General features: G+C 36.2%; 1 protein-coding gene across 8 annotated transcripts in view; it reads right to left on the reverse strand.

Annotated features, from left to right (window-relative positions):
* The window catches only part of LOC138694995 (inositol 1,4,5-triphosphate receptor associated 2-like), an 89,728-nt gene that overhangs the window by 2,628 nt on the left and 62,731 nt on the right, over positions 1-24,369 (reverse strand). For all 8 annotated transcript variants that reach the window (XM_069819259.1, XM_069819255.1, XM_069819257.1 and 5 more), the window contains 14 exons: positions 23,396-23,509; positions 22,128-22,235; positions 20,129-20,281; positions 17,984-18,063; positions 16,491-16,539; positions 14,043-14,116; positions 13,512-13,576; positions 12,062-12,135; positions 11,469-11,581; positions 10,446-10,569; positions 6,096-6,179; positions 4,130-4,236; positions 410-538; positions 131-286 (listed from right to left, as the gene is read on the reverse strand). In XM_069819259.1, coding sequence (XP_069675360.1) covers positions 131-286; positions 410-538; positions 4,130-4,236; positions 6,096-6,179; positions 10,446-10,569; positions 11,469-11,581; positions 12,062-12,135; positions 13,512-13,576; positions 14,043-14,116; positions 16,491-16,539; positions 17,984-18,063; positions 20,129-20,281; positions 22,128-22,235; positions 23,396-23,509 — 1,430 coding nt within the window. The remainder of the gene's footprint in view (positions 1-130; positions 287-409; positions 539-4,129; positions 4,237-6,095; positions 6,180-10,445; positions 10,570-11,468; positions 11,582-12,061; positions 12,136-13,511; positions 13,577-14,042; positions 14,117-16,490; positions 16,540-17,983; positions 18,064-20,128; positions 20,282-22,127; positions 22,236-23,395; positions 23,510-24,369) is intronic.

The following is a 24,369-nucleotide window of genomic DNA, read 5'->3' on the forward strand; positions in this document are numbered from 1 at the left end:
CAAAATCTGTGCTTCAGTGGCTGACCATGATAATATCTTTGAAAAATATTGGAGTGCAAGAGGTCAAATGACTTTATTGTCAAACGCCTGGCATTAGAAAACGAAAAAAAAACAACAACAACATTGTTACCTGTATGAGTGACGTCTTTTCAGATTTCTAGTAGACGAGTGTGACGTGCAAGGTGCATCTTTGGTATTATTCCAGGTCGAATTATTTGAGCAAGGAGAGTTCTTATCTGAGTCACTACACGTAGAGTCGATATTCTCACTCCTAAATTCTGGACAACTGTAACATAAAAGAGAGCTTATATAAGGAGTATCCCAGGGGTGAAATATGACAATTCACATGAAGTTAATAAAATCACCGTCATTCAAACGGGTTGCAGATCCAGCAAATATTTCTCTTTACCTGTTAGAGAGACTAGATTTGAGATTGACTGTATCCACCAAGTTGTTTTCCTCTAGAGCAGAGCCCTGTGTCTCCACATAACAGACGTCTGCCAGAAACTTAATGTCGTTAATGCTGCCTTCCGCCACTCTGAAAATTTGAACATAATGTCATTTATAGGATTTACTCTTGGTGACATATGGAAAATACGAATATATTTCACCCATCTGTATTGAGTTCCAGCGAATTTTACTGGTGTTTCTATTGGCCAACCAGCAGCAGATCCCCCCTACTACCACCACTGTTTGCATCCACGAACTCACCACACTTCGTTGGATTAAGAGAGCGCCAATAAAATATGAACGATTTTATTTTGTTAATATTGAGAACCTATTAGTCATTATTTTGTTCATGGTATTGTTGGAGAACACAAATCAAGCTTGCGAGTTTATGTTAAAATGGTTTTAACAGTTTTAGAACCATCCGTGAGCTGAAGAAAAACGTGGAGAACTTCATTGAGTCTATGTCTGACGACATGTGCCAGATAGTTATTGACAATTCCAAAGAACGTTTAAATCAATGTACTGCCATTCGCGGTGGTCATTTTTAAAATGTATTCGTCGTGCATGCGTCTCCCATGTCTTGTCTTTAAACATGTGCAGTAATAATTAAAATACATAAAATTAAATAATTGGCGATCTTACTCGTGTTAATTGTGTAAGCATGTGCGGCTTACAGCTGTTTCGGTGTTTCTTCACACCATCCTCAGAGCCTACTAGATCTCAGCGTCATCTCGAACTTCGCTGCCTGTTGTGTGGGTGCGTTCGATTGTTGAAAAGCGTTGAAATGTGGTGTCAAATAGTGTGTATGTTCTGAAATTGATCTGTGTGTTGAGAATTTGATCAGGGTGTGTTTTGGTGTGTCGGTATATTTCATATTGTTCTAGTGTGTTGAATTTTTGGTTTTTGGGTTGTATATGTAGGATTTCCATGTCTGTATTTATGTTATTGTGTGTGTGGTTAGCATTAGTTATGTGTATTGTGTCCTCTGGTTATTGCTTTAATGTATTCTTTGTATCGAGTTTGGAATGATCTGCCTGTCTGTCCAAAGTACAGAGGACAATGTACAATGTACCAGAGGAAACAATACATCTACATATGCTAAACACATAACTAATGCTAACCACACATACAACAACATAAATACAGACATGGAAATCCTACACATACAACCCAAAAACCAAAAACTCAACACACTAGAACAATATGAAATATACAGACACACCAAAACACACCCCGATCAAATTCTCAACACAAAGATCAATTTCAGAACACACACACTATTTCACACCACATTTCAACACTCTTCAACAATCGAACGCATCCACACAACAGGCAGCGAAGTTCGAGATGACGCCGAGATCTAGTAGGCTCTGAGGATGGTGTAAAGAAACACCGAAACAGCTGTAAGCCGCACATGCTTACACAATTAACACGAGTAAGATCGCCATTTAATCAATTATTTATATTCAAGTGTTAAAAGTAGTGTACGAAAGATTCAACATGGAATATAAAATTAGTTCAAGATTATTAATTATTAAGGTAGTTCATATTTTATTGGCACTCTCGGTACTAACTTATATTAATAAATGTAATAAGTTTTCAAAACTGGACATCCCTGTTTTATGATTAACCAGTAAAGATGTCGATTCGATTATTCTCACGTGTTCGTCTCCCTTTATTTCAATAGCGGGTGAAACCTCTAATGCTTAGCTTATTTCATCACTTCTGACTGGTATTTATATTATCCTTCACCAAACACCTGCATAGAATTGGAATATATCAGTCCCCTAACTGCCCATTGTGCAACTCAAACCAAGAAATGGATTCGGAACACCTCAAAATCTGTGCTTCTGTGGCTGACCATGATAATAGCTTCGAAAAATATTGGAGTGCAAGAGGTCAAATGACTTTATTGTCAAACGCCTGGCATTAGAAAACAACAACAACATATTATCCTTCACCCTCAACTGTTATTGTTTATATGCCAAGAGAAAGGGAATGAGGGAAAGAAAGATAGAGACCACCACGTGAAAGCTGCATGAATACCGATCCCGGAAATTAGCTGTGTCAATCTGTGAATATGTACACATTTTGAAAACATACATACGGAAAAAAGAACTGTATGGCAAAACAAGAGAACACTTTAGATGTAAATGAAGGCTTGAAATAAATAAGGATGTAAGTGTCGTTTCCAAACTTTCGAGGGAAATAAGTTATAATATACAGTGAAGCTACACTTCCCACCATCTATGAATACTTACTTACTAACTGGCTTTTAAGGAACCCGGAGGTTCATTGCCGCTCTCACATAAGCCCGCCATTGGTCCCTATCCTGAGCAAGATCAATCCATTCTCTATCATCATATCCCACCTCCCTCAAATCCATTTTAATATTATTTTCCCATCTACGTCTCGGCCTCTCTAAAGGTCTTTTTCCCTCCGGCCTCCCAACTAACACTCTATATGCATTTCTGGATTCGCCCATAAGTGTTACATGTCCTGCCCATCTCAAACGTCTGGATTTAATGTTCCTAATTATGTCAGGTGAAGAATACAATGCGTGCAGTTCTGTGTTGTGTAACTTTCTCCATTCTCCTGTAACTTCATCCCTCTTAGCCCCAAATATTTTTCTAAGAACCTCATTCTCAAACATCCTTAACCTATGTTCCTCTCTCAAAGTGAGAGTCCAAGTTTCACAACTATAAAGAACAACCAGTAATACAACTGTTTTATAAATTCTAACTTTCAGATGATAAAAGCTTCTCATAATAACACGCATTTCCTATATTTATTCTGTGTTTAATTTCCTCCCGAGTATCATTTATATTTGTTACTGTTGCTCCAAGATATTTGAACTTCTCCACCTCTTCAAAAGATAAATTTCCAATTTTTATATTTCCATTTCGTACAATATTCTCGTCACGAGACATAATCATATACTTTGTCTTTTCGGGATTTACTTCCAAACCTATCCCTTTACTTGTTTCCAGTAAAATTCCCGTGTTTTCCCTAATCGTTTGTGGATTTTCTCCTAACATATTCACGTCATCCTCATAGATAAGCAGCTGATGTAATCCGTTCAATTCCAAACCCTCTCTGTTATCCTGGACTTTCCTAATGGCATACTCTAGAGCAAAGTTAAAAAGTAAAGGTGATAGTGCATCTCCTTTCTTTAGACCACAGTGAATTGGAAATGCAGCTGACAGAAACTGACATCTATGAATACCGTATGTAATAAAGTGATGGAGAAACAAGTCTGGACTTCGATTCTTATTTATGTTACAGAGCTAGGAAAACAATTTATGGTACTTAAATCCTTATTTACTTTAAGTCTTCAAATTTCCTGGCCGCTGAATTCAGCGTAGAAAGACAATACAAAATTTAGTAAATACAGTAGGTTTAATGAAACAGGTTCTGTGAATGATGTGATGTGATTTATGCATAACCCAAGATGGGCAACACTTCTAGCAGCAGGAGGGTGAGTACCAAATGTTATTAATATGTATATAAGTCACGGTACATAAGTTTTCGGATTCAAGCAGCAGCAGTAGTGGGGGTACTTGCCACTGGTCGGCCAACAGAAACACTGGGACTTACTGTAGTAACAAAGTTGCATTATAAACTTATTTAATACGGTTACTCAAAATAAAAGTTCCAAACAAGAGAAAAAGTAACTCACTCTGGCCTGTCTAGTCGGTCGGTTCGATCCCATCCTGGGGTTAGGCTTTCCAAATTTGTGGAAGAAGTCTGACAACCGTGTTCAATACGATGTGCATGGTTTCTCTCCTAGAATCCAAAGTTTCAACAATCAAAGACAGTTTCAAACACCCGTTAAAGCACACTTGTAAGTATTGCCAAAATGTATGTGTGTAAATGTATTACCATCAGTTTTACGAACAAATTCATTGTTTACTATTGATTATGAAAGAAAACAGCACTAAAAGGCAATACATAATTTAAGTCAATTTAGCTCCTGATGTAAGACTGAAGGTATCTTACCAGAACTGCTGTTCCGAAGCTCGTGCTGCATGACAAGGGGCAAAAAGGCGTGACTTATTACAATATAGAACTGTTGAGAGCAGATATACAGTACCGTACCTATATGTGTTGGATTTCAACCAGATGTAGATTTTAAAATCAACATGCACAGGTAAGCAATAACAAATTTCCTACATTAAAACAATTGAATTTTATTATTTGATACCGTAGTTGCATCTGATACCTAATCCAGAGTTGCTAACCTTTCAAGTTGATTATCAGTAATCCCACATTATATTATCCTGTAACACATACATGGGCACAATTTTCGGTTATGTGAGGCACTCGATTTGAAATAGTTTGTTTACTAGGAGAGGAAGACTGCAGAGTAGGATGGGAAATATGAACTGCTGTGACCTGCGTCACCTTATTTTAATGGCTAAGGCGGTCAGTGGCGAATTATTAGGAAAGTGCTTGGTTAACGTGAGAGACTCGAAAAGTTTTATTCAATTTGGCAAATTAATTCGGCAGCTTTAATCGTAAACCTCTTTACTGTTTCTCCGTTGCTGAATTGATTTAAATCACAGGCGAGAAATTGCGTAACTAGCCAATAATATTTCATCACGTTGTCTACGTTTATTTTCTTGAATATTCTGGCGTTTCTCAAGATTACTTAATAGATTTGCACGTTCTCGACCTAAAAGAATTTGAGAAAATCATATTTCGTTTTCTACATTTTGACATTTTTTTTTATAAATTTCTTTTGGAAATAATACGTACAAACAGCATTTAATACCTTTTAATGCAGCGTGTTTAAGGTATAATGTCATATTTAGTATACTATACAAATGTTAAGATCATAAATTTTCTTCGGAATAGTACGAAAAATAAAATTTAATTTGTCTTACCTTCTAATTCAGCATGTTCTTTATGACATAGGGAGTAATGTCGTTGTATATTAAATTTATTAATGCCTAATAGGATTTTCGAGCATAACATACATCGTATGTTCTCCCCTTCTAAACAGCAAAAAAACTCTTCCTCCCATTTCTCATGAAATAATCGTTTTCTAACGCGTACACACTGCTTTGATAATGCCATTATGCCACCACTGATATTGCTTATGAAACTGATATAGTACCTGCCTACGCCTAGGAGCTGCGTGAGGGAGGAACGGGGACTGTGAAGATGTCACTCAGAGCGATAAGCTCTGTGAAGGTCAGTGAGGCACAAATTCTCAAATGAGGTACGATGCCCATCTCTGCTGTAACACAATGAAATGAAAAGGAGTGACGAGGATTTGAACCCGAGACAATGAATGACATCTAAATTCAGGTACAAAGATTATTCGGTACTGTGTTAGGATCAGCAAATGCTCACATAGACTCTTTGTCAGCACTTACGTCATGCCTGCAACAGACTCGTCATGAAGCGTTGTTGCAGAGAATATAAAACTCATTGCATTAAGTAAAAAATTTAAGTGATCAGTGCTTTATAATAATTAGTCATTCAAATTGTTGTGGTCTAACATAACAGAAAGTGACACAATGTTCATGATCACTATGGCAGTGACAATATTGAAGACAATGGAGATGATTGTTCTTGCAGTGGCTTTAAATTTGTACTTGTATTAAGTGTTACCAAAGTGATAGAGGAATAGAACTTACTGGAAAGATGAAAGATGTACTCGAACTCGTGGAAGAATCAGGTGAATTCAGGGACGGAAAGGCAGTTATACTTGCTCTTCTTCTCTAAAACATAATAGTACATTATGCAACGAGCCTATAATGAAGGTAATTAAGAAGCGAGTATGGATATTTATGAAACAAGCGCAAGCGAGTTTCATAATTTTCATATGAGCTTCTTAATTACCATTATAGGCGAGTTTCATACGACTTTTTATGCTCGACCATATTTCTAACTTGATATTATTAATTTTCTTTGTATCTGACCTTGACCAATGTCCCATATATTGTGAGATGTACGCAGACGCGAAAGTATTGATTTTTTCCGAGGAACAGATGTTCACATTGACCTTGCTAGGCCATAAGAACCTACAGAGATAACACTGAAATTAAATTAGACATTGAAAAACGAGATGACAAATTGAATTTATTTGAATATTATGTACAATTAACACTAATTATCAGGGAAAGGATTTATATGTAAATACATATTTACTTATAAAGCTAATATAATTTATATTTTGCATTATCTTTATGTTTCACAATGTGTAGGGTTGAAAAATCCTACTTTTATTTTCCATATTTTTCCATATTTTAGAGTTTAGTACATATTTTCGTTAATTTCCATATATTTTCCATATTTCATATAAAACAGTCCATATTATATTAGGTTTAACAATAAAACAAAACAAAATTCCATTAACTTTTAAAAATACATTTCAACAATAGAGATTTAAACACATGTTCAGTAATCCCTTTAACATCAGAGTTATTTGAAAATTAGCAGTCCTATCAACAATGGGAAAGTAAGTTACAAAACTGTATTAATTTAATTTAAAATTTTTAACAGACTTCAGTTGTGCAGCTCAACAGTTAAATGCCAGTCAGAGTACACATAGGTTCAGTTTTGTAAATCATACTATAAAGACGGTAAATATGCCAAAAGTACGTCATTCAGTCAATTTAAAATCAAAACTAACAAGTTACATTTCAGAATTTAAAGAAGATGGTTTATCAACTGACAATAAAATATTATTTTGTAATTTGTGTCAGTGTGCAGTATCATCTACACAAAAGTTCCTGGTGCAACAACACATTACAACTAGTAAACATCAGGCCAACAAACAACTAAATTCCAAGCAGAGACAATTGTTTTTAACACAACCAACAACATCGAATGTAAGATCTGAGTTTAACATCGACCTGTGCCGTTCTCTCATCTCTGCTGATATTCCTCTCTACAAACTAAAGAATAAGGTCTTCAGGGAATTCCTTGAAAAATATACTCAACATACAATCCCGGATGAGTCAACACTTAGGAAGACGTATGCTCCATCCATCTACGATGAGACAATACAGAAGATAAGAGATGAAATTAAAGATAGTTCAATTTGGGTTTCCATTGATGAGACTCCCGACAAAGAAGGTAGACTTGTTGGTAATGTAGTTATCGGTTTGTTAAGTGAACAATATTCTGAACGAATTCTTTTACATTGTGATGTTCTAGAAAAGTGCAATAACAAAACTATAGTTAAACTGTTCAACGAAGCTATGGGTATCCTGTGGCCAAAGGGTATTATGTACGATAATGTGTTATTCTTTATTAGCGATGCTGCCCCTTATATGGTCAAAGCTGGACAAGCATCATCTGTTGTATATCCTAAATTGACTCATTTTACTTGTGTGGCGCATGCATTTCATCGTGTGGCAGAAGTGGTCAGAGACAATTTCCCTAAAGTAGATTTGTTGATTTCATCAGTGAAAAAAGTATTTCTCAAAGCTCCCAGTAGAGTTAACGTGTTGAAAGAAATGTACCCTGAAATTCCATTGCCACCAAAGCCAATTTTAACTAGATGGGGTACATGGCTAGAAGCAGTTGAATATTATGCCGAACATATAGACTCTATTAACAATGTTCTCCTTGCATTGGACTCTGAAGATGCAGTCTCAATTGATACTGCGAAAACAGTTACCTGTGACATAAGTGTGAAGAATGACTTAGCTCACATTCAGCATACATTTTCATGCATCATAAAAACGCTCAAAAGTCTCCAAAATAGGCACCTTTCACTATCTGAAAGTTTTGAAATTATAAATAGTACTGTGGAACAACTGAATCGTGGTAGAGGTAAAGTTGCAGATGCAGTAAGAGCTAAGGTGGACACTGTACTTTCAAAAAACCCTGGATATGAAGAACTACAAAAGGTTGTTGCTGTGATGAGTGGTGAATCAACAGTGAAGATTAACTTGGACTTATCCCCAGCAGACATTGTGAAATTGAATTATGTACCAGTTACTTCTTGTGACGTCGAACGCTCTTTTAGTCAGTATAAATCTATCCTCAGAGACAATAGAAGAAGATTCACTTTTCAGCACTTGAAAGAAATGTTTGTAACCTATTGTTATGGTAACAGACAATAAAAATTGTGTTTTGTTGAAACTACATTGGAAGATAAGGTACGTCCATTATATTTTTTGTTTAGTTTGATTAAAATGTACCAATATTTAACGTACATAGTCATTTTTTTATAATTTTAAGTCCATATTTAATTCCATATTTTGGTAAAAATCCATATTTAATTCCATATTTTGGTAAAAATAACTACATATATATTTACATATTTCATATATTTTTAGTCCATATAAATCCGTTCCCTGCTAATTATTATAGTAACAGAACATAACCTTCTGCGACAGTATTGGATTTCCAGCCTCCGTGACTTTTCGCTAATTCTCTTTCGATTGCATATCCAAGAATAATCGATACTTGCGGTTTTATAACGGTAGAAAGCTGACCTGTAATTGGCTGAACAGTTGTAACCTGATTCGTCATTGGCTGAAAGACCTGACCTTTAATGAGTAGGTGTACCTTAATGACATGCATTAAAGGTCTGCTACCAGGTGTATAATTACTACATTTCGGCATGGTCGAGCATAAAAATATATAATTAAAAAATACAAACTTACTATACCTGTTTTTTCTTAAGATGGGATATGACAGTAGCGTTGCGATCGGAAAAACAACTGAATTTCACAAAGTGTGGGAAGCTTGTTGCTATAGTAACCACAGTTGAGTTGCCAAAGTTATAATCCCCACGTGTTGAGTGTCTAATGCTTCTCTTGTTATGCACACAATATTAGCATTAATACATTTCATTTTGCAGTGTAGGCTTTCACGGCCGGAGTCTATAGATGTAGATTCATTTTCCGGGCTGAGAGGCCGTGGTCTATTAGTTGGTTTTATACCAGACGTTTCGTCTGCAACTGCGGCAGACATCTTCAGTGGAGTGGTATCCGAGGTCGCAAGACTCTTCTCGGCGTACCTGAGGCAACTGATCCTGTGTCTGGTTGTGCGGGCGTATTTATAGTGCGGCTCGCGGGCCGAGGCCGAGGGCGATCACAACGTAAGATTCAAGGACACGGACATCTTGAGCACGACGACGCACTTCTTCCCCCGTCTACATAGAGAAGCGATCGAAATACATAAACATAACAACAACTTTAATCGCAAGGAAGAAGGCGTAAAGCTAAACAAGTGTTGGTACCCGGTCCTAAACAGAACAGATAAGAAGCCACTACAACAAAAGGACGGAACCCAGAACGGGAGCACCGAACAAAGCGGCGCGGACCGCAGCGACAACAGGCCTCGGCCCGCGAGCCGCACTATAAATACGCCCGCACAACCAGACACAGGATCAGTTGCCTCAGGTACGCCGAGAAGAGTCTTGCGACCTCGGATACCACTCCTCTGAAGATGTCTGCCGCAGTTGCAGACGAAACATCTGGTATAAAACCAACTAATAGACCACGGCCTCTCAGCCCGGAAAATGAATCTACATCAATACATTTCGTGTTTCATTCTCTGTCGATGGTTATACTGTTTTTTTTTCCCCACGTCAATTGTCAATGAATGTTTTAATGTCAGCCATCTAACGAAAGCTGCTAGCTCACATCAGCTGATCGCGTGACAGTCTATATTGGCAACATAGTGCTGTAGTTTCAAGCTTGGCAGCTTAACTGTCATATCCCATTTAAAAAAAAAAAAAAGCAGGTACAGAAATAGTATCAAATAAAATTTAAACTTCAATTTCCTGACAGAAATAGAATCCTAGTGGACTGAATTTGTAACATTAGCCACTGTTTTGTAAATTCATTAATAGGCTATGCTACGACATTAAAACAGTTTCATATTCTTGTAATATACATAGGCTATATTATTGGTTTAAAGTAATTAATATTACGCAACCTGATTCTGTAAAGAAAAAAATCTAAACACTATGTCAGAAACTAAGTACTAAATGACTTCTCTTCAATTTAAAGTAAATAAATTACCCTCCATTTGACATGGTTCCTCGAACCAACACTTGAGAGAATTCTTTGCCTGAAATTCCTCTGAACTCCGTTTCTGTTATCTCCACTTCCTTTCACTACAGGATTCTTTTCTAGCAGCATTCGCCTGTGAAATAAAATGTTGAATTTAAGTCTGTATTTCTGAAAATATTTTCTCGGAACCAATCAATACATCCACCAGTTACCATTCACTTGTTTTGTCCTGCCAAAATACAAACTATCCAAAGGGAGTTACTGGAGATTGGGGAATTATTAGTTGCTACTGCTTGTATAGCCGAAGTTGAATCACTTAAAATAACTGTGCACTGAAATGAATTTATTCTTTGGAGAAAATGTGTTAGCGGAATACCAAAATTCAAGATGGAAAAATTCACTGAAAGATTTAAACTTAATTCCTGATCTACCTGGAAAATCCGCTGTGGCCATGTTACGATTGTTTACTGTCATAATTGCCTCGATAAACATCTTCGAAGAATCGGCTTATTCACTTCTCCTAAATGCTTATTGCGCATAAAGGAAGAGAATAAGGATATGGAACACCTGGCAAATTACGAATCTCTTGAGACTTTTGTGGATCTTACGTCCAAATATTGGGAAGAAAAAAGATAACTTCATTGTTAAACCCTGTGCACACATTTTCAAAACTATTGGTACCAGTAGGCCTATTTAAACAGAGGTTCCTGATTCTAATAACTACTTACATTAAATTGGATTTAATATTAAATATTTTTTCTGAATTATATTAATTATCGGCAGAACAGGAAGTGATTATGCCTTCCAAATCCTATGCAGCAAGTTGTGGTCAATTTTAATAACTTCGGGCCCAGCTTACTTTAATAAATAATAATATCTTTCATATTGTGTGTAAGAATCTGTGCTTCAGTGGCTGACCATGACAATATCTTTGAAAAATATTGGAGTGCAAGAGGTCAAATTACTTTATTGTCAAACGCCTGGCATTAGAAAACAACAATAACAACATATTGTGTGTGTGCCTCTTCTTACCTTTCGTCTAAAAGGGCGTCTGTTTCACGCACCCACTTCCATAATTCTGGCTCAGAGAATGATAAATTCTGTTCTTCTGATGTCAGGATGCCAGATGTAGAATCCGGAGTTTCCTAAATAAGAAATGTATCTTATATTAGTACCTACATAACTAGGAAACGTTTCCTTATTAATTTAATTTAGTATTTTCTAAATTACGAGACACTATTAGCAGTTGAGGCTGCAGGAGAAGAATTTTCAATAAGTTCTCAGAGACAAGCTGTGAAGTAATTGCTAATGGAAAGTTTTGGACTAAATAATAAATAAAATAATGGATGTAATCAGTTGAAAGTGGTTCTCAAATAAGTTTTGGCTGCACTTCCAATATTTGTATGGAGTAGGAGAGGGTAAGGATTAATTATGGATGGGCAATAGTTCACCGAAACCCTCTAGCTGATACTAAAATATTAGGCGAAATTAAAAATACAGAGGAAAAATTAGTGGTTCCCGATGATATAAACTCTCTGGACAATTATTTTAGTGCCTATCAATTGATTCACTTATAGTACAACTGCTACTGCCAACATTAGTATAACATACTTTGCTTTACTTACCTTAGTAACTGAACTTCTGCTTGCTGTTCTCTTCTTTTTACGATGTGGTTCTCCTTCAGTGAATGCAGAAAACTCTGAACATATAAAACAACACTTTTATTATTATAAATATAAAGACATATGCATTTTGAATCACATCCATTTTACAGTATAAATAATACATTTCTTTGCATCACTGCAACAAGTGAAAGTCTCAGGAATCTTCTCCGCCACATCAATAAATTAAAAAATGCGGTTATATTGTCAGACTCCAACGCAGCTATTCTATCAATAGTCTCTAGACACACACCTTCATCTCAAATAGCAGAAGTAACTAAAATGCTCTCTCAACTAGTAACACTCAATAAAAGAATTGTATTCCAATGGATACCATCCCATTATGGAATCCTGGGAAACGAGAATGCGGATGCTTTAGCAGAGAAGGGCAGCACTGCTACTTACAGACCTGTTACTAAATCTACGTATTACTCTGTGAAAAGATTTATTACGTCTACATACTTAAACTTCAACAAACAAAATTTGATAACACAATCTCAAGGGAAAAAATGGAACTCTCTGCATCATAATCCACAGATGATTCCCGATTTACCACGAAAATCGTCTGTAGCTGCATTTAGATTGGCAACAGGCCATGACTGTTTGACTAAACACCTGCATAGAATTGGAATATATCAGTCTCCTAACTGTCCATTGTGCAACTCAAATCAAGAAATGGATTCAGAACATCTCAAAATCTGTGCGTCAGTGGCTAACCATGACAATATCTTTGAAAAATATTGGAGTGCGTCCACACCTGTGGAGTAACGGTTAGCACGTCTAGCCGCGAAACCAGGTGGCCCGGGTTCGATTCCCGGTCGGGGCAAGTTACCTGGTTGAGGTTTTTTCCGGGGTTTTCCCTCAACCCAATATGAGCAAATGCTAGGTAACTTTCGGTGTTGGACCCCGGACTCATTTCACCGGCATTGTCACCTTCATCTCATTCAGACGCTAAATAACCTAAGTTGTTGATAAAGCATCGTAAAATAACCTACTAAAATAAAAAAAATAAATATTGGAGTGCAAGAGGTCAAATGACTTTATTGTCAAACGCCTGGCATTAGAAAACAACAACAACATAAATTTCTTTGCACATATAATGAATTAATTATTATGAATAATACTATTAACAGTAGTCACAACATCTAAATATACCTTTCATCATCATCATCATCCTCATCACCATCATCATACATTTGCATTAGAACGGTACCAATATATTAGGATTGTCTTTGAACAGAAACATTAGGGGACTATATTGTAATTGTAATTGTAATTCTGGTGGTGGTTGCAGCAGCAGCAGTACAGTAGTAGTAGTAACAAGGATGATAACAGAAGTGAAGATAATAATACTACTACAACAACACCAAACCACTAATAATGATGCTAATGATAATAATAATAATAATAATACCTGCATCAGTTTGTGTTGTAGATGACTGAAACCGTTTTTCCACATCCGCAGAACATGAAGATGATCTAGAAGACAAGGCAAGACATGAGAGTAGTTTAAAATTAAAAGATACAAATAAAAACTACTGTACTTTAAGAAATCTTTTCCATGGAATGATGAAGAAAGTGATAATATCATGACATAATTATGAACATTAAATCTAGACGTTTGAGATGGGCAGGGCATGTAGCACATATGGTCGAATTTAGAAATGCATATAGAGTGTTAGTTGGGAGGCCAGAAGGAAAAAGATCTTTGAGGAGACCGAGACGTAGAAGGGAGGATAATATTAAAATGGATTTGAGGGATGTCGGATATGATGGTAGGGACTGGATTAATCTTGCTCAGGATAGGGACCAATGGCGAGCTTATGTGAGGGCGGTAATGAACCTGCGGGTTCCTTAAAAGCCATTTGCAAGTGAGTAATCATATTTTTATTAAAAATGTATGTACTTATGTTAGAATCTAGCATTTGGTGTGGTAATAACTTACGAAATCTGAGTAGTCTGACTTTCCTTGTGTTCCAACTCGTAAGACAACAGGCACTGTACCTCCTTATCGAACACCTATGTATAACAAAAGGTTTATAAGAAGTATTACTAACACACTAGCGCAAGGAAAAAATGTAAATATACACATGCAACCCCACTTTCGTATCTAAATTTTAACAAATATTCCAGATAACAAATATAATTCTTGAAGTTCACTTTAAACATTCTGAAATGGTACCCCAAGGTTACCTAAAAAGTACATTACCTTTTATAAATACGAATTTAACACTTTTAAAAGTTTTAGGTTTTAATCTGTTTATATTTTAACAGTACGTGCTTGACAGAGTGGATTGGAATAAACTGATGGGAATCCTAAAGAAAATTGGTGTGGATTGGAGCAGTTTACTTGGCTATGTTCACTCTGTATTATCATATGGGATAATTATCTGGGGGTCATCATCAAAACTTGCACAAGTGTTTAGACTGCAAAAGAGAATATTGAAAATTATAAAGAAAGTACCTATTCGCTCGGATAGTAAAAAAATATTCAAAGAGTTTGATATTTTGCCCCTACCTTGTATTTACATTCTTGAAACAGTCTGTTTCATCCACCAAAATTATGATAGTTTTAAAATAAACTCTGATTATCACAACTACAGCACAAGAACATGCAATAATTTACATTTTAATCATCATAGGTTATCCAAAAGTCTCAATAGCTTATCACATACAGGGATAAGACTTTACAACAAACTCCCTGTTGAAACTAAAGCCCTTAGCTGTGCTAGATTTAAAAAGTCAGTGAAACATATTTTACTTTTCCACATGCGTTTTACTGTCAATGAGTATCTTAGTTTAGCACTCCAAATTTAGCTTACAGTAGTTAGTATCTCCTTTTGTGTTTACTGCTCTTCTTTTCTATCTGATTCATGTCTGGGGTGAGACTGCCCAAGAGGATAAGGAAACCAAGAACCTTGTACAAGTAATGGTCTGAAGAAAACTGTGGAGAATTGACTTCATTACTGAATGTATTGATTGTATATTATTTGTATATTATTGTAGATATCTTGTATGTCGGAAAAACATGTATGTAACCGCATATTTATTATGTATTCACTCTGACGATGCCATGAAATCATTGTATTTCCTAAGGCTAATAAATATCTATCTATCTATCTATCTAGAGGAGGCTGTTCAGTAACCTTTATATGAAACAACGAGTCAAAGTCACGATAGGAGAAGAAATGTCAGAAGGAAGCTAAATAAGGAAAGAGCAAGGATGCCCTTTATCACCTACCCTGTTCAATATCTACTTTAAGGATTTAGTGAGGAACTGTTTTCAGAACATGGGAGGAGTGATAGTTGGAGGAAGAATAAAGTGCACAAGATTTGCTGATGATAAGGAGTTAGCAGAAGAGGAGATAATACTAAGAGATATGCTACTGGAGCTAAATGACAGCTGTGAGCAGTATGGGATTAAGAAAAATGCAAACAAGACGAAGACAATGATCATAGGAAGAAAAATAAAGAAGGTGAACTTGTGAATTCTAAATGAGGCAGTAGAGCAAGTGAACAGTTATAAATACTTGGGGTGTGCTATAAGCAGTAACATGAGCTGTTACCAGGAAGTCAAAAGGAGGATAGCAATGGCAAAGGAAGATTTTAATAGAAAAAGGAGCATCATCTGCGGAGCTCTGGAAAAAGAACTAAGGAAGAGATTAGTGAAGTGCTTTGTGTGAAGTGTAGCATCGTATGGGCAGAAACATGAACATTACGAAGAAGTGAAGAGAAGGAATTAGAAGCACTTGAAATGTGGATATGGAGAAGAATGGAGCGTGTGAAATGGACAATCAGAATAAAAATGAAGCTGTGTTGGTAAGAGTGCGTGAAGAAAGAATTCTGAAACTTATCAGGAAGAGAAAAAGAAATTGGTTGGGTCACTAGCTGAGACAAAACTCTTATTTTTAAAGCATTGTTCAGAATTGATAACAATATAGCACTATTGCATTACTGGTTGAAAAAAACTAATTTTAAGGCCAAATACCAGGAGAAATGTAAAACTACAATCACCAAGGAATGGATTCGGAACACCTCAAAATCTGTGCTTCAGTGGCTGACCATGATAATATCTTTGAAAAATATTGGAGTGCAAGAGGTCAAATGACTTCATTGTCAAACGCCTGGCATTAGAAAACAACAACAACAATCATTTTGTCTTCCACAAATGTCATCAAATAGTTGTAATACAAATGAGATGCCAAGAATTAAGATAATGAATTACTGTTGTGGAACAATTACTTTTAATGTTATGAATAGTTGAAAGTTAAGCAATTTTATATGTGCAAAATCAAAGTCTAAGTACATCAATTATTTTTGTTTCAGAGTTCAATAACATAATGTCGTGTTACAACACTTTGCATATAATTGTTAAAATTCTCTACATACTTACTTCAGAAAATGTACGATTATCCGTATCATTCTGCAATCTAGCTGGATCACTGTTAACAAGAAAGTGCATTTGTTATTTTCATTTGTGTAAATAATATTTAATACTTAATAATAATAATAATAATAATAATAATAATAATAATAATAATAATAATAATAATAAAATAATAATAATAATAATAATAATAATAATAATAATAATAATAATAATAATAATAATAATAATAATAATAATGTGTGACACAACAAGAAATTTAAAAATGAAAGAGTCAGCCAATAAAGGCATAAAAATAGTAAAATATCTTCTTCTTTCCCTTTTGCTTCACGGCATCAGGTCTGCCTTGATCCATCCCTTCCATTCCTCTCTATCCCTCGCCATTCTTCTTATTCCTTTCCCTCTTTTCCTTGCCATCATCACAATATTATCCATATACATCGTCCTTGGTCTTCCCTTCTCTCTTATAGTAAAATATAATAGACAAAAATTACTGAATACCATTCAAACAATATTCAGCAACAAATTTAAGATTCTTGCAGTATCTATGCTTCAGACTAGACAATATGTATGGCTGCAACATCTATAATATTACATTTTTAATCGGAAAATTAACATTTTTGCTTTCCATATGTCAATAATGAGGGAATACTCCTTCTCTCCTTTTTCATTATCTTACGATTAACGGAATAACTACTTGAAACTACATATAGCTACTTGTCTCATTTAGAGAAAAAATTGGACTCAGGAATTTATTTTTCTCCTTCTTCTTAGGTGCAACAGCCAAGACCTCCCAAGTGATTCTTTTCCGCTGATCCTTTTCTAGCTTTATTCACTTGTTTCTATTAGCTTTTGTCTGCAATTCTTTAATCCAAAGCCTCCTCAAATTCATGTACTGAAGCATTAAAATTTCCCTTTGTCCAGTACACATTCATTGTCATCAAAGGAGGTAATTTTTACAAAACAATAATTTATAAATTACAAAACAATAATTTATAAATTGCAAAAAAAAAAAAAAAAAAAATTGTACGTACTGAGACCTGAAGAATCGAAAAAATGGGGAAATAAGTACATGGTGCCATTAAAAAAAAACAGATTCATTGGCACACTCTTTATAAATGAAAACCACAGTATTTGAAAACATGTTCAAAATATTCCCTTTTTGATACCCTACAACTTTTGTATAAAAAGTTTCTTAAAAAAAATTAGAAATAAGAAAGTTACAAGCATTGTTCCATGCTTTTTACCCAGTCTGTATAATGTTATATAACAAAAGAAAACAAAGTTGTTCAGTGATTATAATTGTGAAAAGAGTGTATCGAACAACAAATAACATTAAGATAGTTAGATCATAATATGTGGAGGCTATGAGGAAGGCGGAAAATAGAAAAGATTTGAGAATGCTGGGTTTGCAGTGAATGACCTGTCCTTGGGCAGAAAACTTATGAATGAACGATCAAATGAGAACAATTAATTTTAGGTAGTTTAAAATTACGTACCTTTTAGTGTTAGTGTGTTCCTGCTCTTGTTGCTCTTCTTTCTTCCGCAGTATATCCACTTCACGCAATGTTTCCTGCAACTGAAACAAGAAGCGAGTGTGAGAGAGTGAGTGCGAACGCACGCACGCACAAACACACACACGCACGCACACACGCACACACACAGAGAGAGAGAGAGAAAATAGAGATGTGTTAGAGACTTAACCAAGTCATTCATATATTCAAAAAAATGATGTATTGGTATTGAATTGAGGCAAAAGTTTTTAGCGTTTTTTTCGCTGTGATAAACTTTTTATTTGATATGAATAGAAAACAGAATTTAATCAGTAATATATTCTCCTATATTATCTAAAATTCTTTGCCAAAGCTTGGGTAGGTTTTCAATTCTGCATCTGAAGAAATCTGCTGGTTTGGAGTTAAAGAAGTCGTCAAGCCAAGTTTGGAAATCAACATTATTGCCAAAAGAGTTCTCTTGAAGATTGTTGGCTAGAGACCGGAGAAGGTGAAAATCTGATGGCGCAAGATTGGGAGAATATGGCGGATGTGGAATCATCTCCCAACCAAGCTCCTGGATAGCTGCTTTCGTCATGTTAGCGGAGAGCAGGCATGCAATATCAGCAGCAACGGTTGATGCAGTCTTCCCGGTCATTTTTCTTCAATTGCAGCAGCCAGACGTCTGAGTTGTTGGCAATAAATATCAGTACTTTGGATACATTCCTGGGAAGTACTTGTAGTACACGACGCCTTCTTTATCCCACCAGTACTTTTCCAATGACATTCTCCCCGTGTACGGCACAAACGTTTCGAGCTGCCTTTTCTCTTCTACGAAACTCAAACAGAAGAATATATCGGAAGTGTTCGTCCTTTCCACCTGTTACTCCATCTTCTTTAGTCCACAAACAGCACAAACTTTCTTCAAATCCGCAAAATTCAAGGCAACACTCCAAATAACAAACGATAAACAATCTCTTAACAATGCAGTGTTGTGATGACAAACAAAAATGCCACGAACTTCTGCATCAACCTAATAATAGTCTGGCTGGGCGGAAGAGAAGGCCTACTGGCCTTAGCTCTGCCAGATTAAATAAATAAATTATTATTATTAAATTATTATTAAATTTATAAATTTAGCCCTTACACATCCCATAAGGGCAAGGGCCTCCTGTTGTCACAGGGAATTGCTCATAAGTAGGCTCCTAAGGTGAGCGAGTCCTTGGGAGCTTGGTCATATTACTGATATTTCTTCGTTTCACTGTTCCTGACTTCCCTCTTCGATCATTTCTACTATACTCATCCCCCACACTTCCTCATATCACTTCACACGAATTACATTCACTGTCGTTGGCTTTCTGTCCTATCTGGTGCTTATTGATTCATGTTTGGTGCCAGCTGCCTCCATACTTCTCTGTCTCGTGCCACTCTCGACCATTGACTTCCCGCTCTGGTTCTGAAGTAGTCTGCCCATCTGGTTTTTTGTCGTCCCACGTGCCGTCATCCTTCTCTCGGGTCCCACATTGTGGTGCGATTCGTCCATTTCTGGTGGTCCATACCTGCTACGTGGCCGCCCCATTTCCATTTTAGGTTTTCTGCCCTTTCTACCACATCGCGCATTTTTGTCCTTCTTCTTATTTCCTCGTTTCTGAGTCTGTCTCTTAGTGAAACATTCAGGATCTTCCTTTCCATTCTCCTTTGACAAACCTGTAGCTGTTTTTTCTGTTTTTCTGTCAAGGACCACGTTTGACAGCCATAGAGTAAAATAATAGGTACTGTACTTCAAATTATTTGGAGTGACCATGATTGTTTGGCCAAACACCTGCATAGAATTGGAATATATCAGTCCCCTAACTGCCCATTGTGCAACTCAAACCAAGAAATGGATTCGGAACACCTCAAAATCTGTGCTTCAGTGGCTGACCATGACAATATCTTTGAAAAATATTGGAGTGCAAGAGGTCAAATGACTTTATTGTCAAACGCCTGGCATTAGAAAACAACAATTTCAAATTATTTGCAATGATTTTACACACACAAATGAGTAAGTTTCATGTACTTTATACAGTTAACAAACGTTCCTATGGCTCATATTAGGAAAAATTGGCTCTTATTAGCACCAATACAAAGCCATGCACAATAGTATGCACTTACTTGCTGTTGGAGGAACTCTATTCTGAGGTTCTGCCGTTCTTTTTCTTCTTCCATTTCTTGAAATTTCTGTATATGCCTGGTGTCTATGCTATTCTCAATTAAAGCTAGAGAAGTGGTGGCTTGTCCATAAGGGCTGAAGGACTGCAGCTCTTCCTGAAATTTTAAAGGAAAACAGAAGTACCGTATTTGAATTATTTTAGGGAAGTATGTATGTACACTTAGCGGCAAAAAGAATGGGCCGGCCAACAATTTCCAAGTTCCAGAGACATACATTGGGCATGCTCGTCTCGTCAATGCTGTAGTTCACTAGGTAACACATAATTAAACCATTTATATTTGCTGTATTTTGTTTGAGTCTAAAATATGTACTAAAATCGAATGGCGGGTTGATTCTAGATACACCAGGGCCCTTGGAGAGTGAAATAATAATAAAATTGATAAATACAAAATCAACCGGAGCGAATATGAACAGGAAAACCATGTATTATGACGAACTGATATAAACAGTTGCAGTAGCGTAAGTTGTTACGGCATTGGTATATTGAACAAGTTGGTAGTAGTAGCTCAAGGTTCGAATCTCCCCCAATCTTCTTTTTTTTATTACAAATTTGCCATCATATGTCTCGCAAAGCTATAATTATGTGGCGATATCTCTTAGAATATGCCCAAACTCTAATAAAAATAAACCTCCCTCTCTCTTTCAAGCAATACTGCTATCTGTTAATATAACGTTCTGTCTCGTCATTACGCTTGAAGATGACACAGAAACAATAACTCATTGCCCTGGTTCGCATAGGTTATTCTGCGTATGTACTCTCCGACAGGACTTTGATTGGAGAAATGTCATTTTCTCCGACGAGGTCATTGTCTCCAATAGCAATGATGGTACTGCCCTGGTTTATTGTATAAATGACCACCAATACGCTTCGCGTGAGGGTCGCGTGTTGAAGGTGGATGTCATACGATGGGGCAGGACTTCTGGAACGCATCCACGGTCTGTTTACGGCAGAAGTCTACGAACACATTTTGGCATATGTAATGATCCCTTCCGCCCAAAAACGATATCCAGAAGGAACACTTTTCTTCCAGCAGGATAATCATCCGATACACACCTCCAACCGGATTCAAAGATGGTTTACGAGGAGGATTGATGTCGACCCAGTCGACTGGCCTCCAAATTCACCAGATATGAATCCGTTTCAAAATTTGTGGGCTGCAGTCAAAAGGACCCTACGCTCTAATTGGGCAGAACAACCACCCGTTCGGACACCTGAGGAATTGTGGGACAGAGTTCTAGATGCGTGGGAGAAGATGGCCAAGAATTTAGACCTGTTCCATAATCTTGTGGACTCCATGCTGTGCAGAATGAGGGCAGATGTTGACGCAGACGAGATACTAGTCCCCACCACAGCCTTGTTTTGTTAATATATTAACAAATTGTTTGTTTTTGTTAATTTAATTATTTATTTGTGTTTGATATGTGTCCGTTTTTTTAGGATGTGAAACAAGTATTTTTGTTCATACAGACCAGGGCTCACCTATTAATAGCCCACAGGTAATGGGCAATAATATTTGTACAAGGCAGGCATAACGAAGTTTGTTAACAAATGCCATTTCACATTTAAACTAATAAATTAAGTAAAAGTTAAAATAAAAAAAATAATTTTACCATACCAGGAGGCGAACTCAACCTCTGGCACGAATGTCAGACTTCTTACCACTGGGCCACACACTGCTCGTAAGGTTTATTACATTATAGACGGACGACTTTCAATGAAGAGACACCACAGCAATGCCTTGCACTGGGTTACATTTACACGAGTGAACCGCATGATAGAACTTAGCATTTCTATCGACCAAGAGTTGGCCCATTCTTTTTGCCGCTAAGTGTACATTCTTCAAGATAGATCTATATAAATAAATTCTTATATTTGCGTTCAGCTATAACTGCTGATAGTTGTGTTCATCTTTAATTTGATGAAACTATCGAAGAACTTACCTCCTTCACTGCCTCTATTTCTGCTTGTAGACTGCTAGGAGATTCTATCAGGAAACTGTCTGGTGAAGACCGGGCACTAACGAATGAGTCGTCTTTACTGACATCCAGCTGAAATTTTTAAAAGGAAGATAATTACATCGCTCTCAATTGATTTAATCTTGAAAAAATCATTTGGTAATAATAGGTCTAATAATAATAGTGATGGTGGTGACTATGTTCTTCCTCTGCTCTAAATCAATTACATGCTCTCAACAACGACACTCTATCACAGATGGCTTTATGGTTTGAATCTAATGGTTTCTTGCTTAATCAAGAAAAAACTATCAACATAACTTTCAGCCTAAATTATCTAATAAATAAGGACAACAGACTCAACTACACAAAATTTCTAGGACTTTTTATAGACTCCAGTTTAACATGGGATAAGCACATCGAATACATATGCACAAAGCTATTAAGAATTTTATATTTGTTAAAGAAATTAACGACTTGCATTTCTCAAAATTATTTAAGATGTGCCTACTTTTCTTTCTTTCAGTCGATAATCCGATATGCCCTAATTTTCTGGGGAAATGGAACCAAAATTGGAAGCGTCTTGATTTTACAAAAGAAAGCCATTAGAATTTTATGTAAATCAAACTATCTGGAACAATGTCGGCCACTTTTCAGACAATCACGGATTTTAACAATCATAAATTTGTATATATATGATCTAGTACTTTACATTCGACAAAATATCGACAATTACTCATTAGTGGCCAATATACATGATCATGAAATTAGAAATAGTGAACAAATTAATATTCCAAATTGTAGATTACACAAGAGCAACACAAACTTTTTAATTATGGGGATGAAATTATATAATAAGCTCTCAAGTCAATATTATAAATTACCAATCAATAGCTTCAAAACTAGATTTTACAATTGGTTATTAAATAATCCTTTTTATTCTGTTGCTGAGTTTTTCAACACAAATTTGTATGAAATTGTATTTTAATAAATAAGCTTAATTACAATTTAGTTAGTTTTCTTTAATTTAAAAGTTTCAAATTATTTCATGTTTTCAATGTATTATTTAAATTTTACTGTGTCTTTTATTAGTGTTTTTTAAAATATATTTACGGTATATGTTTTTCAATGTATTCTGACGAAGCTTAAAACTGTATGTCTAATGGCCAAATAAAATGAATTGAATTTAATATAATCGTAAACATAATCACCATCACCTTGGTTTTAAACTCACAGTTAAGCAACTCTTAACTCACTGTTGTACAGCTGCTCTTGCAAACACAAAATGGTGAGTGGCTCTGAGCTGAGAGCAGTTCATCTTCCATATTCAGAAGACGATCTTCCAGCGAGTGCTTCTCCTCTAGCATGTGCTGAAAATAATTTTGAGATTAAGATTGTGCCTCACACAGAAAACAGTGTTAAGTGTCAGGAATACCTGTTTTTACTTTCTTCGTGGAAGCTGAACTAAAGGGAGGGGCTACTCATCAATTAGCACTGGTCAGCTTGATGAGATAATGACTGAATTTGGTATAATTTCCCTCTATTCAATACCTAATTCCCTATTTACCCTTTCCTATCCAGTCCTCTGACTGAACTCTTACTTTCTTCGACCTTGACGGCATTAGAGCATTCGAGGCCTAGGGGTTCATTTCCCTTTCCTTCCTACCCTTCCTACTTTTCTGTTCCTAGTGCTGACCTGCTATGGCACTAAAATCGTCCTCCAGCGGCTTAAGGAGGGAAAGCTGGTGATCAACAAGATCTCCCAGCTAGGTCCAGTGGACCCGTCGACAAACAGCAGGTGTGGTCCTCCAGACATTCTGGGGATTGTGTGTGAATGAAGTAGACACCAAAACGTTAAAATATGGTGTTCACTTAAATCAGCTACAACTTGCCATTTCCATTGTGCGACACAGACCAAGAGGTGGATTCGGAACACCTCAAAATCTGTGCTTCATTGGCTGGTCATGATAATATCTTTGAAAAATATTGGAGTGCAAGAGGTCAAATGACTTCATTGTCAAACGCCTGGCATTAGAAAACAACAACAACTTTCTTCGTGGAAATTTGTGTTTTTGCAATCAACAACAGTTTACGTTCCAAACAATGGCCGATCAGCATCTTTTGACTTCAATGGAATGTGTGTGGACCATCTCCAAAATGTTCTCCATAAATTATTTTGTATTGTTCCTGAATTATTTACTTTGTAGCACTTAGACCATTTTTTAAAACA

This window comes from Periplaneta americana, chromosome 2 (assembly GCF_040183065.1).
Source record: "Periplaneta americana isolate PAMFEO1 chromosome 2, P.americana_PAMFEO1_priV1, whole genome shotgun sequence".
NCBI lineage: Eukaryota > Metazoa > Arthropoda > Insecta > Blattodea > Blattidae > Periplaneta > Periplaneta americana.